The sequence below is a fragment of the Apteryx mantelli genome, chromosome 1 (assembly GCF_036417845.1).
Source record: "Apteryx mantelli isolate bAptMan1 chromosome 1, bAptMan1.hap1, whole genome shotgun sequence".
Lineage (NCBI taxonomy): Eukaryota > Metazoa > Chordata > Aves > Apterygiformes > Apterygidae > Apteryx > Apteryx mantelli.
In genome coordinates this window covers 87,528,897-87,545,215 of record NC_089978.1, presented here as the reverse complement: position 1 = coordinate 87,545,215, position 16,319 = coordinate 87,528,897, and the positions used below count along the sequence as shown (strand labels likewise).

Sequence of the window (16,319 nt, the reverse complement as noted above, 5' to 3'; positions counted from 1 at the left end):
TCTCATTTTGAAAGCTTTACATTTTGCTGATCAGTCCTTGTAGCATTCACAATGATAGATGCAAGCCTGTTAAAGGTTTTGTGAGGAGACTAAGAACAAACTTCTGGCTCCTGTCTCATGCCCTTGCATTGGTTATACCAGCCTGCTCTGGTATGCGACCTGCCCGCTGTGCGTGTTCCCCTGGGCAACTGAAGCCAGAAATAGGTTTTAATACTGTAGTGGAGCAAGCGCTGAAGACCCTCCCCAGAAGTCAAACTCACCGCTGCAGTAAGCGGTGTGGTCCTTCCCTGTCAGATGTCTTCTTTCCCTGGTGGCATGTGGCCTGAGACACAGGTTCTTGTGCATCGTAAGAGTAGACATTTGAGAGGGCTGCAAGGTCCTTTAGCAGTGGATATAGGGTCTTTAGAAAATACAGCACTGATCATGTTTTTAGGGATACCTATAGAAAATGCCCAGCATGGGACTTCAACACACTATGCTGTTGTCATGTTGTATGTTTGCTCTATTCGACTGTCAGGTTTTATTCAAGAGTATTTTACTATTATTTCTTGCATGCTCTATCCTAGCCTACAGAGCTGTTCTCAGGTGTTTATTATACTTGTTAATTTTGATGAGATAAGCAAAAATCTTTGTGTCCAGACTCATAGATACGCTTAAAAATTGGGCATGATACAACAGTTTAAAGTCATAGTCCAGCACTCAGCTTTCTGCTGCAGTGCTCCTGCCTCACAGAGCCCGTGGGCATCGGTAAAATTCTTTGGTCCATGGATCTGTCTGCCCAGTGTAATTTACAGGATGAGGCCTACTAGTGCAATTAGTAAGCACTGTGTAGACATAATGCTGTGAAGTACTTGCTAAGCCAAAAGCCCTTTGGCATCCTTGCAGTTAAGGGCACTCAGTGTTTCTTCATGTTGTTTACCATCTTGTAAGGCTTGAACTTCTCCTATGGTATCAGCAGGTAACAGAAGGAAAGAAGAACTGCAATTTTTAAGAGTAAACACTCTAAAAACCCAACTTTTAGTTAGTTGATTCTGTTGCTCTGCTAACATTCTGAATGTTCATGGAAAGAAATTAATATGTTAGTATTATCAGTCCATTAGAGCCAACCTTTGATTTAAGTCCCAGTGTGCCCCGAGAGCTGGGACCTTCATGTAGGGGAGCCAAAGGCACTGAAATGGTTACAGCTGCTCCTGGATGGACTTAATGCAGCCTCTCGAAGGCAGGCAGGTTCCTGGGGACTGAATGGTCTTCTAATGCCTTGCATAGGCTATTTTTCTGAGATTTGCATCCTAGTACCTGGAGGCATTTTTTATTTTGCAGCTGGAGCTGTGCCTAGCGTGGAGAATGGAGAAAAATGAAACAAAATGAGCACCTCTCAGGCAGCAGGGCAATCTATCAAGCGAGAGTTGCAGCTACACAGAAATTCTTTGTATTGTATGAGAGGGAGGGAAGCAAGCAAAGTGTCCTTTAAAAATACTAGAAATATGAGGTCTGTCTTTTGAGATTGTTTTCTCCGTGCAGGTTCAGCAAGGCCTAAGGCTGCACTGCTGAACTGGGAATGGGGTCTCCTTTCTTTGCTTGTTCACTTGTTTTCCTTCTTCTTTTTGCTTTTTTTTTTTTCCCCTCCTTAGTTTTACTTTTCTGGTTCAAAAAGTTTTTTTTTTTTTTTTTTTTTTTAAGTTCTTCAGTCCTGTTTGAGCTTATATGTGATACTTTCCCCCCACATAAACTAGTAGGTGTTCCTGCTGCTGCCATTTGATTTGTGACCCCTAAGCTCAGGGACCATTTTTCAGTAGGTATGTATGCTTCTACCCTTAACAAGCCATTAAACCTTACTGTATTTAAACAGTAAGAGTAGTACTGACCGTACCCAGTAATGTATGCCAGTCTGTCGTCAGAGTCTTTGTTCAAATGTCTCATGCAAAACCTAGGAAATTTTAGTTGAAACTCCTTCCTCCTTGAAACTTCCTTCTTGTACATAACCACAGAAGAAATTAAGTGAAACAGCATGTGGCAGAAATGAATAATTGTAAATGTATTTTTCTAAATTTTATTCCTTTTTATTATTGGAATGTTTGTCATACCAGCTTCGGCAACGGCTGTTTGCTTACTCCACTGAAGTTTGGTCTTTCAGCCACTGAAATTGGCTGTAAAGGCTCAATTTGACTGAAAGCTCTATTGACCTTTTGCCTCTCTACCTCTTTTTTTTTTTTTTTCCTTCCCCCTGTTAATGAAAAATATACAGCTGAGAAAGACGCTCTTAAAAATTAATGGTAATGAAGTGATGGGAATTAATGATGAAATGAAAAAATTTAAGAGTAATGGAGTATTTGGTATGCAGGGGACTGCTTAGTGTTCTCATTTTCAGACAGCATTGATATTAAACACCACCAGAATTTGTCTTTCTGTACATTTTCCAGTGGAGGATATAAAAAGACTTTGCATGCATTAATACATAATGCATAAACCAAGTAGGTAAATAAACAGAAATACTTTTTCACATTTCCCAGAAGGGAAATAGTGTTTTTTTTTGACTTCCTCAAGGTTATGCCACAGACCAGTTACATAGACAAGAATAGATCGCAGACTTGGTCAGTTTCTAATTTTAACCCAATACCCTGCTTTCCTCCTGTATATCTGAAATTTAAATTCATCTTTCCTCAGTGTGTTTCAGATTCCACTCAGTAACTTAGCTAATCATCCTAGGTGGATAAGGAGATGCTATAAGCTTTATAGCCTGACATGTTAAAAGAAATTTTGCATTTTGCTTGTGTTGCAGGAGTTTGGGAAACAAAGATTGGACTTTATTACAAAATTGTGAGCGGCCACAGTGTGTAATCAGTGTGAAATCATCTTTGTCTCTCTTTCTTGGTTTTGTTATAAAGAACATGGATATGGAAAGCGCTGCTGCATCTTAATGGCTGGGTTTCAGATAATAACGTTTGTGTTCATTGTTCATTCTGCTGTGGTTAGAATCCGGTTACAGGGCTGCTTTCAGCCAGTATGCACCATAAGGATGCTTGGGTGCGGGACAACATCTACAGCATCCTGGCTGTGTGGGGCCTGGGGATGGCTTATCGGAAGAACGCGGACCGGGACGAGGATAAGGCCAAAGCCTACGAACTTGAGCAGGTATGTCAAAATTCTGCATAAACCTCTTATGTTTGCAATTTTTTTTTTTCCATAAGGTAGCGGTTTGGAATGGTGTGTTTGCATTGCTGTCATGCCTAGGAGGTGGCGGGCCTTTCCATACGTGTGTCCCAGCTTGGAGTGTATCTGTTTCGTTCCTCTGACAGTAGTATCTGTGTGCCACATGGTGTCCAGTATTCCCAGCAACCTTCCAAGAAGGAAAAAAGATTTTCATTTTAAGGTTGGAGAACTGAGTAACAGAGAAGCCAGCAACTGAATTAAAATAGACAAACCCAAAACAAAGTTGAAGGAGTCAAAATTCCATTGGTTGGTTGAATGATTAGTGAAAATTAGGCTTCTAAGATATTTTATGCCTGGATTTACAAGCCTTTGATTACATCTTGAGATCTCACTTGGGGTATCTTGTGGAGCAGAAAATCAAGTTAAGGTTGTTTGAATACCGGGCTAGCAATTTGTTTGCTGAGCCATTCTTCCCTGTAAGAAGAAACATGCCACTTAAAGTAGCAGTCTTTGAGACATGAGTGTGAGTAGTCTTATGAAAGTCATACATGGTATATAGAAGTGTGTGTTTGATCAGAACCAAAGAAGGCAAAACCTCCAAACTGGTAAAACTCATGTGGTAGAGAATGGGAGGGGAGGTAACTGACACAGATCTGTACTCTTAAATTCTATAATCCCTAATGGTATTTTTATACAGTTAGGAAAGTGGGTGTGAGAAGTGTCTGTGTAGAGAAAGAAGGGGAGGTGAGTTAAATGGAGAGTGAAAGAGAATTAGTTTCCATCCTGCTAAATGTTTCCTGCCTCACCTGTGTGGAAGGGGTGGTGTAAAGTAGGCAAGTTTGCTGAAAACTTCTGCGGTGTCCTGCTGTGGTTTTGAAGGCATTGGCTAAATCTTATGCAGATGTGTATTCCTCAAACCACTGAAATTTGTGGCCACACAAGAACCCTGACTTGGTTTGCATGATCATATTCTGAAGCCATAATAGTTTTTGGATAAAGAGATGGGTTTAATTTCTATGTTTAAGACAAAATCCTATGCTTCTCTTTATATATGCTAAAGGTCCTTTACAGTTTGCTTGCTGCTGCTGCTGCTTGCTGTTGTTCTTTACAAAGAGGTGAAAAAATTCCATGGATTCTCCCTTTGTGTTTACCAATGTTCCCTGGATCTGTCATTCTAAAAATCATTGTTATTACTGTTACTTCCTTAGCCAGATAAAAAGACCACAGAGGGTCATTCAGCTGTTTATAGATGGCCCTTGGGAAAGGACTTGTCCTGCTTGACAGGGGGGTGGGAATAAAAATCTACCAGTATATTGCAATCCCACAGAAAACCAAAGAATTAGATCAGGATCTTGAATCCTTCCAGACTGCTAATTAATTCTGGGATGCTTTCTGAGAGGTAAGAAGTACTGCATTTTTTAAGCTTCTGCATATTGATTTTCCCAAAAAAAACACATCCCAAAGAAAAAATGTGTTTGTAAAGTTGGGGCTAGGAAAAAAGCATTTCAGAAAAGTATGTGTTTGTACCTTTGGCAGGACATTAGTAGGGGGTGTGAACTTTGCTGTTCTTGAATGTTGTTTGGAACAGCTGATAATGTTGGTGATGTGGGAATATCACTGATCTGTTTTGTTCCTGCAGAATGTTGTGAAGCTGATGCGGGGACTCTTACAGTGCATGATGAGACAGGTAATGTTATAACCCAATAGCGTTTATTGCTTTTAGCACAAGATTAGATCCAGTTCTGTAGCTACAGCTGGTAGACAAGGGGAGAGAATGAGAGTATTCTGGAAAACATGATTGCCCAGAATCAAGAAGACCCTTAATTCTCCAAGTCATTATCATATGGAAAAGTACTCATCTTTTGGCACGTAGCATTGTACCATGGATTTAGAGCAACATTGCAATAAACAGTTTGATTAAAAGTTTCCAACTCATACATGCATTGCCACCAGGTGAGAAAATTTTTTCCATAGGTTATGAGTCGAACAAGTATGTGTCGTATTTACAGAGCATTTAATCTGAAGCAGATATTTTGGGGGGGGAGGAGGCGGGGAGTTTATACAGTGACTTTTTGGGGGCTGGAGGGGATATACAAAGTAGTGTAGGGAGTCTTTTTAGAATTCTTTATTTTCCCTGAGCAAAACTGTGATCTCACCTGCACCTTTTAGAGATCATGCTTGGAGCAAATTGCAGTTTTGCCTTTGCAAATTGATTTTCACCAAGATGCACAGCCGAAACTACTTTAAGTTCAGATCTTAGTTAAAGCTCATTCTTTCCTGAGAAGATGTGGATTTAGTCTAAGCCTAAAGGTGAAGATGTGTTTAAGCACTTTGATCAATCAAAACGTACTGATGTGATGTAATAAAAATTAGGACCTCAAGTTTCTCCTCTCCTAAGAGTAGATGTCTGTTCTGAAATTGTTTGTGACTGGAGAATTTCTTATTAAGATTTTCAGATTTAAAATCCATGCTGTTTTTTAGGTAGATAAGGTGGAGAAGTTCAAACACACACAGAGTACCAAAGACTGTCTGCATGCCAAGTATAACTCTGCTACCTGTGCCACAGTGGTCGGAGATGACCAATGGGGGCATCTACAAGTAGATGCAACTTCTCTTTACCTGCTCTTCTTGGCACAGATGACTGCATCAGGTAAGCAGAAGATATCTTAGCCTTGACTATTGTTGCAGTTGTCTTTCATTTAAAAAGGAAAAAAAGTTTTAACTAGCTTCAAAGACCTTTACATAGCTATTACTTAGAAGGAAATAATATTTATGTGGGAAAGAGATGTGGCTTAGTTAGGATTTCAGATTTATAGTAATTACCCTGGCAGTGTCTATTCCCTTAAGGTTTGTTGACATACAAATACCTGAGGTATTCAGAGCTGTGTCAGAGAAGAGTTTCATGTTTGAAGACTGCATGGGCTATGCTGATGGATAGGCTTCTTTAGAGTGGCTACATCAAGTCAGCTGTTCTACTCCTGTTTGTACCCCTTTTTTTCCTGGCACTGTTTTATTTTGATGCTCTTCACAACTGTACTTCTCCTGTGAGGATATGGCTCTCCTGTTGTTCCCTACTTGCTTTTCTATCCTCGAAGCCCTTCGCATTTGACTGTGACAGAGTGCATGTCTGATTTTTCTGAAGCAGATGGAGGGGTGGGGTGCTGCTGAAATTGGGCTGTTCTGTTCCTAGGCCCCAGAGCTGGCTCACATATCACTGATTTGTACCCACTGTGTCTGAATGTCACCCTCACGGTGTTGATTTTTTTGGGGGAGGGGTTGGTCTTTTGGGGGGAAAAAAAAAATCAGTAGCATTTGAAGTATTTTTATCAGTAGCAAATATTGAGGCTTGCTGCCTCTTCTTTTGGAATCACGTAATTTTTCTGCTGTCTATTCAGTGGACAATAGTTGCTAGCAAATAAGCTAAAAGTTTGAAACTCATTGAGGAGTAAATATTTCAGTTTTAACAAGTATAATTAATTTCTTCCCCTCTTTCAATCAGGGTTGCGTATCATCTTTACCCTTGATGAAGTTACCTTCATACAGAATCTTGTCTTTTACATAGAAGCTGCCTACAAAGTTGCTGTAAGTAATTATTTATATGTAAATGATCTGAATACACGTCTGATATGGGTCAAAAATAATTCATTGGTGGAGAAGAAAAACATGGATGACTTCTTCAATGAGAGGATGTCAGAATCTGTCAGTACGTTACACTGTGAGCAGCGTCTTTGGAAATGGTGGGAGGGCTATGGAGGGATCTTCTGCTACTGGATGAAGGTATGTTTGTGCTATCATACTAATAGTTTTTCTTGCAGCATGAGTCTGAGCTTTATTTGTAATTGTCCTGATGTGTCACTAAAATCTTACAGACCTTTCTAAAAAAAGCAAAATGGTAGCAAACGTTTTTTGAAAGTGATGAATTGAAGGGGTGCTAGGAGAGGTATGCAGGATCAAGGATTTTGCTCTGTTCTGTGAAGAAAATGGTTCATGATTGTAGACCTGATCCTGCTGGAGTGTATTTTTATGTACTTCTCTTCAAACATTAGGAAGGCCTCTCCCAAGAGTGATGTGTGTGTGTGAGGGGGTGTTCTTTTTTAGTTTGGTCTGGTTTTTTTGATTTGGTTTGGTCTTGGTTTTTTTGCTTGGTTTTTTTTTTTTTTTTTTTTTGAATAAACTAACTTCATACAGGAGTCTGTTGTTGGGCTGTGCATGTGGAGGGGAGGTAGAAAGGATTGTTTTTTGTATGTAATCATGCCAGATTTTTCTTGATGTTGTTGCAGGATTATGGAATGTGGGAACGTGGTGATAAGACAAACCAGGGCATCCCTGAACTGAACGCAAGCTCCGTAGGGATGGCCAAAGTGAGAATGTCTTACTGACTGCTTCTTAGTGACTGTTCTATTGTGCTGAGTAGAGCTAACAAATTTGATAGTTGCCTTCCCATAGTCTTCTTGGCCACTGTGATAGTATCAGATACTGCTTGTATTCTGTGTTTGTGTGTGAATGAGTATTTAGCATAAAATTCTTGTGATAATGGCCTACTTTGAAGGACCTCAGTAGAATTGTTCTGGGGATTGCAAAAAATCTGCCAGATTGAGTGAGACTTGAAAAAAAAATCTGACAGATTTGGGGAGGTACAGTCTCAGAAAATTGTCCCCACTTTTTTCCGTCCCTCTTTCTTAATCCTCCATCCCCAATATTAAATGTGATACTTTCATGGTAATCTCAAGTCGGACATAAATTTTGGAAGACAGAATATCAGTTTAAAAAGTTATTCAAAAGTAATTTAGAAAGAAAAATGAATACAGGTATATTTAAAAGAAAGCAGATATTTCTGGCTCCTCTGTCTCAGTGCAAGGTCATAAAGATATTAAATGAAGCTTAAAAGGCAATAAATGTAATGTGTAGACACTATGTAAAAAAGTCATTGGCAATTAATTGAGGTCAAAAGCTTAGTTGCATTTCAGCAGGATTTATTAGTTACCAAGATCTTGTATGTGGTTGTAAGAGGGAGAAACCTGCTGGTCTTGGCCATAATTCAATCAAACAGCAATGAGGCAGGTTCTTTGAGGGAAGTTATCCCATAGCCATCTGGTATGAGATTTCTTGCACTGAACAATCTGGCACAGGTTGCTGTTGGTGTACATGTCTTCTGGGAGTGGTGCCCCTGCTGTAAGGGACTTCTGTGGGACTTGCTGCACAGAGTTTGATTCTCTGTGAGTCTGAGATCAATAAAAGTACTTTTCAGGGCAGGGTATGGGGGGCATACTGAGGACCCAGCTGCAGAGGAAAAAGTAGATACTTTTTTCTTAATCTACTTCCGGAATTCTCCCTCTTAACACTTCTTTCCCGTATCTGTTTTGTGTTGCTGTTCATGGCAGCAGTACAGCATGGATCGTACTTGAACGGATCTGAATGTGTTTTGTTCACCATTAAGACTGCCTATGGTCCCAGCTATAATTTCTTCATGGGGCATTCTGCTGTTATCAGAAACATCTACCGATCTAGCAGTCCGCTAGAGAAAGGCTTTGCAGAGCCAGTAAACCGATGTTTGTGTTGGAAGAAGACAAATACCCTTGCCTCTCTGAAGAGAGATAAGGCAAGCTTTGCTATGCTATACTTTCTTTGTCAGAGATTTGCATTACAGAAGTTGTAGGATGAAAATAGACAAGGAGCAACGTTCAATGCTACCACAGCTCTGTGAATATAAGTTTCAGGAGAAAGATCTACTAGTTTGACTCTGGCAATTCAACCTTTGCTCTTGCAGCCACATCCCCTGCGTGGCAATGCTCCGCATATCAGCAAAGCTGAGGTTTTGTAGCCTTCTAGGGTAAACTAAAGGTTCTCAGATACAGTGAATGGGTGGCCTGCTATTGTCTTTACTAGGCAAACACATTATGGCCAAATGGTATGCGATGTCCTGATTCATCTGTTGGTACGGAGCTTGATGCATCTTGGTTGGCTAGGTGGCTGTTAGGAGTGCAGAGAGCAGACATCTCTTCTTCTTTCCCATGTGAAGCAGTAGGATCAGTGAGAGACAGAAAGCACTCTCTGTTTCTGCTAACCAACCTCTTTTGATCCTGGGGCATGTTGTACAAGCCTTCCTCTTTGGATAGGCCTTCAGGTAGGAGGAGTGAGAATGAATTGAGTGGAAGATTATTTTGGAATATGGGACAGGAGAAGCTTTTACTACTAAGTTTTTCAGTATTGAGATATCTCAGCAGAAGTTCTGTCCACCATTGCTTTGCACTGTGTTTAAACTGTAAGAAGTCTCACCAGCACGTCCCTCCTGTATCCCGCTAGAGCAAAAAGAGAAATATTACTTACTTTTCCTTTAAAAAAAAAACAAAAAAACCCCCAAGTTTCCCATAAAAGATTTAAAAAAAAAAGTCTGTGGAACAAACTTCTCTCTTTGCTTTGCCTCTGAAGGAAAATAGGTCAGGTTGTAGGGGGTATACTCAGTTTAAAAGATAATTTTTTTGATAATCTGTTTTTTTGTTTGTTTTTTTTTTTGAAGGCAGCTTTGGAAGCAATTGATGAACTAGATCTTTTTGGTGCTCATGGAGGGCACAAATCAGTGATTCATGTTCTTCCTGATGAAGTAGAACATTGTCAGGTAAAAAATAGTCTTCTGTTTCCTTTGTTAGAAGAAAATCCAATGTCCCTCCCATTTTGTTTTTAAATGAAATCCTGATTGGCTAAACCAAAAACTTAACATAAAGATGACTTCAGACTACACTGTTCGCCCTGTTTATAATAGTTCTCCTGAAAGTGAGTGGCTTGAAGTATTCTCATATTAATTCACTTAATTATCCAGTGAGTTCTAAGTCAGTTTGCAAATAACATGCTCTACTCCATTTACATTTGACATAGTCACTTGAATGAGATAAATTGTTTTACTTTTTTTTTTTCCTTCTTTTGCTTAGTCCATTCTATATTCGATGTTGCCAAGGGCATCCACGTCAAAGGAGATTGATGCTGGCCTTCTCTCTATTATTTCTTACCCAGCTTTTGCAGTGGAGGATATAAACCTTGTTAATGTAACCAAGAGTGAAATCATATCCAAATTGCAGGTAAGAATTTCCTTTATTTTTATTTTCCAGAGGGAAAGAGTAGGCAGAACCTCCCTTTCCTGACTGAAAATCCTAATTGAAGAAGGATTGCCAGGTTTGGTGGGTCAGTGTGTGGAAAAGAGGGAGGAAAATCCCGAAGTGACACTGAAAACTCAATGCACATTGTATGTAGGTGTTAGTCTGTGAGGAAGAACCATATGAGAAGTTTCAATAACTTGTCTGTTTTTACAGGGCCGTTATGGCTGCTGTCGCTTCCTTCGGGATGGTTACAAGACGCCCAAAGAGGTGGTACTTTTGTCTGTTTTCTAGACGTTTGGAAGAATTTAATTTGTCTCATTTACAGTAAGGGGCGAAGTTCTGTATCACTGTTAAGATCTTAGTGCATCTGGTAGTAATCCAAGTATCCACCCTGGGAATGACTCATGTCTAAAGGAGACTAAGTACTGGAAAAACAGTTACTAACTGTGGAACTTAATTCATAGTTCTATTAGAAATGAACCCCTAGACATGCTTATGGTGCCTAAGGGGAAACAGTGCCTCTGAGGCATCCCAAGGTATCTTTGAACTGAGGCAGAGCTAAGATGATTTGGGTGACGCCTAGATTCTGAAACTGGGAAGGATTGATTTGTCTGGAGAATAAATAAATGAGTTTGAGACTGAATGTGAATAAGAAGTCAAAATGCTGCAAGAAGCTTTTTACTGTGGTTTGTATTGGTTTCCTTATTTTAATTATTTGTGTAAAATAAGCTTCCATTATGTATGGAATATGAGTAACTTATTTAGCACTGTGAGTAAATGAGTATGATTGAATTTCTAGGATCCAAGCAGGCTTCATTATGATCCGGCTGAGCTCAAGCTGTTTGAGAATATTGAATGCGAGTGGCCGGTATTCTGGACATACTTTCTAATTGATGGAGTATTTAATGAGGACAAAATTCAGGTGAGGAAAGAAGAAATGACTTTGAATGGAAATGTGAAGCCATTACCCACTGTATTTTGTAGCTTTGACCTGTATTTATTTTGGATATAAGTTGCCTCTATACAAAGACTCCATAATCTGTTTCTGTAGTAGAAGGCAGATCCTTCACCAGATGCAGTTTTTGTGTAGATGAATTATTCTCTATAGATACCAGCAGGTGTGAGAAGAGGTAAAGCCTTTCCTCTGGCCTGTGACACTGCTCCTGCTCTGAAGGGATGTGATAGGTGCAATCTGAATCTTTTGTGATGTTTATGCTCTTTTGGCAGTGAACACTGCTGGGAATTCAGTAGGATTCACTAGAATTTGCTAGGATTGCAGACAGCAGGATGGGAGTAGTCTCCAGCTGATATGACCTTATTGGGGACTTCATGACAAGAGTTCTGCAGAATGATGGCTCGGAGGAACTAAAAAATAACATATGATTTTAAAACTCCCTAGTATGCAGGAGGACTGGAGATTGCTAAATATAATCCCTTAAAAAATAAAGTGGAGACAGGAATTAAGCAGGGAGTTTCAAGCCAAAAAGCCTTCTTTCTGTACAGACATTTTAAATCACATGAAAGAATTATTAACACTAGAAATATAAGGTGCTTTCCTGAGCACAGTAAAGACATTCTGCTATAGAGAAAAACTGCATTGTGTCATAAGGGAAAGAATCAAAGAGTTTATTAAAACTGCAGTCATGTCAATGAAATAGCACCTCAAAAAGCAGTTTCTAAAATTTAGTTGGGTAATCTGGGAGGGTGTTTACCTGACTCTCTGTGGATCCAAATGGGCTGTAACTAGGAAGCGCTCAGAACAGGCAATTGCTCCCAGTTCCCACAGTTTAAATATATGTGAGGTAAGTGTCTAGCCCTCCACAGTTACTACTGCAAACAAGTATTTGCAATAGGTAGCAATTGTTAGAAAAACAAGTACCCTCAGGTCTCAGGAAAAAGGAGAGATGGATATAGGATACTGAAAATACTAGTGTACCAGAATATGAACATATGGATATGTTAAATTATGTCAGTGCATTCCACTGTAGCTACCTATCTTGGAAAGATATAGCAGAAATGGGATTTCAGAGGAAGGTGCTGGTAGTGCTTAAAAACAGCTTCCCTACAAGTAAAAGCTTGGAATGGGATGGTTAAGAGCAGGAACAAAATAAGGGATATGGAGAATATTGAATATTTTTTGTTTGTGTCAGTCTGGTATTCTTGCTCATAATATCTTGTCTAACAACACAAGAACAAAAGGATTTTCAGTTCAGCAAACTTGTGTCTTTTTAATCAGTTTTAATCTATTTTAAATTTTCTGTAAGGCAAATTAATAAGAGAAATTGATTTCCCAATCCAGTAAAGCAGTATTCAAAGTATTCGTAGGCAAATTTGGCTAGTAGGACAAATATTTTGTATTAATTGTTGTCTTTCTTGCACTTTAATGGATGGCTTCAATCCTGACAACCTCCATGGGCAGGTTGCTGCATCATCATCTATTGCAAATTTCATGCAGAATTTTCTGCCTATGACTTCTTTGTAAAAATATGCTAGAAGTAATGGAGGATCGATTTGATCCATATGACAGTCGCTTTGTTCAGGTACTTTTTCATGTGAACATCTATAAGAAAAAACATTCTACTTTTTAAGATACTATTCACTTGTACTTTTATTTCTATTTCCTCCAAGAATCATAGTCTGATCTAATGACACTGTAGTGATGAATGTGACTTAAAGACTTTAGAGAAGAATGTTTTGTTCTGCTTAGCTAATTCCAAAAGAAAGTTGGTCCACAAACCCGGGCGTGGGGGGTAAAGCACCTCTCCTCCTTCTGTCAACAAGGTGTTAATAATTTTAAATGGATGATTTATGTATAAATGGAAATGAAAGCAAAACTGGGAGATGTAATCCTGGGCCAAGACTTGCTAAAAACTAGCACTGGTGAGACTCTGAACTGCTGGAAGAAAGAAGGAGAATGGAGTGAATAAATATTTCGAGGCCACTGGAGAAATATTGCTGAGAACCAGATGTAAATGTATCATCTTTTTGTTGCATGCTAGCTTCAGCTGTCTAACTGAAGAGGTTCTCAGAGCCTTGGGACTTTGATGTGACTTGCTGCCTGGAGGAGTGTCTGTCTGTCTGTGTCACTCTCTCTCTGCTAACCTAATGCTTGCTGGCAGACTGACCTCCTCACTTAAGAACCAGTTAGGAAGTTTGGCATTCTCAAAGTGTCCAAATACATTTTAGTTATGTGCTCATGACAGACAAGACCAATCAGTTCTTATAAATGCTTTTTAGAGTGGCAGAATTGCTTTCTTCCTTGCACAAAGGTCCACCAGATTTTTCCACAGAAAAGCAGTTGTTAACTAAGATAGTTAAGACCTCTATAGGTCATATTTTCAAGGTGAAAAATAAAGATGCTCTATCTCTGTTTTGTATTACAACAGTTTGTTATAGATAAGACGTGCTCATGTTTCTGAGACTGAGAATATCGAGACGCTGGAACAGTATCTAAGAATTTGAATCCTGATCTTCCGACAGCAAGTCTTTTTTTTTTTTTTTTAGAGACCAGATATTAGTTGAAAGGGTTATTGGAAAGTGCTAAAAATTTAAAAATTTAACTTTACTGTTTCTGTTTTGTTGCCTTCAATGTGAGTTCTTATTCTCCCCCTTTTTTTTTCCCCTTTTTTCTCCCCCCCCCTCCCAGGTACAAGAATATAGAGAGGCTCTGGAAGGAATACTTATTAGAGAAAAGAATGGAATAGTTCTAATGCCAGAACTGTATGCGGTCCCTTCAGAAAAGGTATTGTGAAAATTCTAGCATCCACTTCAGAATGTGAAGTTCAGATATCAAGATGAATGTCAGTTTTGTAATTTTGCTGTAGCTGTTAAATCTAAACCAACAGTAAAGACTACTGTGTGTCACTTTATAAAAATAAATACTTCCTGTAGAGAAATGGTAGACCTGAGGCTTCCAGGCGATCAAATTTCAAACCTGGGAATCTGAGTGCCTAGGGAAATATTAGAGCAGGCTTAAAACTTTAAATCCTCTCCTGTTCTCCTGAGTAATTTTTTCACCTGTAACAAGGCATGTATTAAAAAAATGCTTATGCTGACTTAGGAAATGAATCTCTGAGAAGAAACAAAACATAGACTGTCTTGCCTCTTTGTTCTATCAGTTGTTTGCTGTCTTTCTTTTCCAGAGCTTGAATGTGAGAAACAGGTTTCGTATGAATTGGGGTTTTGGTTTGGGGAGTTTTTTCTTTTTTTTTCATCTTTTCTGTTATTGTTTTACCTGATTCTCCCACTGTGACAGTCAGTCTCAAACACTTAGCCTTAATTCAGCCAATTTAGTGCTCTTCCATCCTAGCTGCCTTTGGATTCCTTCCTGCCAACCTCTCTTCCTGCTCCAGACCTCTCGGCCCTCACTCACTAAGGGTGTGGAACCTCCTGGACTGGTCTGAGTTTATGCAGCGAGTGTTGACAGCTGCTGTTTTTATTCACAGATCTGAGGCTGAAACTTTGAATTGCCTTTCTCCTTACTGGGTAGGAGCATGTAAGAGTGCAGAACCTTCCTATGAGCTTTGATAGGCACCAGTATAATCTGATGAGCATGCCAGACAAACAGGGTGGATTTCGCCTGCTGTTTTTTATAAACTTTTAAATGCCTGTGATGAATGTGTTATCTAGGAGAATTTTATCGCTTCCCTGAACAGATCTGTATACTGCAAAATCAAGGCAGACTTTCTCTTTATAAATTAATGGTCCCTTCTCTTTTTTTTTTCCGGTGACCATTCTTGCTAACATTGGAAGGGTTGGAAAAGCCTTCATTTTTTTGGAAAGCACCTTTGCTCCAGGAAGCTAGGTAGATATAAGTAGAGTTCAAGTGTCACCTTGCAAGGGGTTTGAAAGCAGACACAATTACCTACAAGCTGCCCAGAGGGAAGGAAGCAAAGGCATAGCAAGAAGAAAGGGGAAGTACTATTACTGATGCTATAATTACATGCAGAGTCCACATTCAGTTTTGAAGGGTGCAGTAGTGTATGAGAAGGAAGAATTGTTTGTGTTTCAGATAACTTTCAGCATCAAAAGTAAAAGCAAGAGATTCAGGTGTCAGTAATAATGGCAGGTTAGAAAGGGTAGATGATAGATCATATTTTTTCAAATACTGTAATATTATTGATTGTTCTTCAGAATTGTAGGGTAATTTTTCTTGCTTATGCTTTTGCTGTCAGGTGGAAGAGGAGTGTGAAAATCCTCACTCAGTGGATCGTGTCCCAGTGGGAAAGTTGCCTCATCTTTGGGGCCAATCTTTGTATGTCCTTAGCTGCCTATTAGCAGAGGTAATAGTGTTTCTTGTATAGTAGGGGAGCTTATATTACACTTTGCTTTGAGATGGTTTAGGCTTTAAGTACAATTTGGTTGTTGGGTAATGGACAACATATCTTCCAATAGAAACATATACATGACTCATCGAGTGGTGATTCTGAGCTTTCAGGACCTTTTTTGGATATAGACAATTTTCTGTCTGTTTCTAATCAAGCTAAATAATTTGCCAGATGGACTAGGTATGTAGTTAGGTTAGAAGGACATGATGTCCAAACTTACATTGCAGTTCCAGAGCTAGGACTTTGCACTATTGCAGTTCCACTGGGCTGTACCTTATTCTGTGGCATAAGATGCCTACAAACTTTTTCCAGTAAAGCCATGTACTTGTTAAAGTATATCAGCGGAGCTGTAAAAAAATTGCTTGGCCAAATTGCCGCAACTCTTTTGGTTCTGAAAAATATTTCAAGAACTGTTTTTACTGAATATATTACTCAGTGGAGGGGGGTGGAGAAGCCCGGCTGTATGTTCTGCTAGCCTACTAAAATATAAAAAATGGCTAAGATTTCTTCTAGATGTCATCAGAAGCCTTTTACTTAATTTTTGTTTGTGTTACTTTTTTCTTTCACTTTTATTCTAGGGATTTCTGGCTGCAGGTGAAATTGATCCCTTAAACAGGAGATTTTCCACTGGATTTAAACCTGATGTTGTGGTTCAAGGTTAGTGAGATTTTTAAGCATTCTGGGGAAGCTGGATTATGTAATGGTGAAGTGCCTGTGCACAGGAAAGAATAAAGACAGGTTTTAAAACAAC

The 16,319-nt window shown here is 39.2% G+C and overlaps 1 protein-coding gene across 1 annotated transcript in view; it reads left to right on the top strand.

Annotated features, from left to right (window-relative positions):
• Window positions 1–16,319, top strand: part of PHKA2 (phosphorylase kinase regulatory subunit alpha 2) — a 50,197-nt gene that overhangs the window by 2,784 nt on the left and 31,094 nt on the right. The window contains exons 2-13 of the mRNA XM_067297074.1: window positions 2,974–3,132; window positions 4,790–4,837; window positions 5,632–5,800; window positions 6,650–6,732; window positions 7,431–7,511; window positions 9,668–9,766; window positions 10,077–10,223; window positions 10,455–10,508; window positions 11,041–11,163; window positions 13,888–13,983; window positions 15,416–15,523; window positions 16,147–16,225. Of these exons, the coding sequence (XP_067153175.1) occupies window positions 2,974–3,132; window positions 4,790–4,837; window positions 5,632–5,800; window positions 6,650–6,732; window positions 7,431–7,511; window positions 9,668–9,766; window positions 10,077–10,223; window positions 10,455–10,508; window positions 11,041–11,163; window positions 13,888–13,983; window positions 15,416–15,523; window positions 16,147–16,225 (1,246 nt within the window). The remainder of the gene's footprint in view (window positions 1–2,973; window positions 3,133–4,789; window positions 4,838–5,631; window positions 5,801–6,649; window positions 6,733–7,430; window positions 7,512–9,667; window positions 9,767–10,076; window positions 10,224–10,454; window positions 10,509–11,040; window positions 11,164–13,887; window positions 13,984–15,415; window positions 15,524–16,146; window positions 16,226–16,319) is intronic.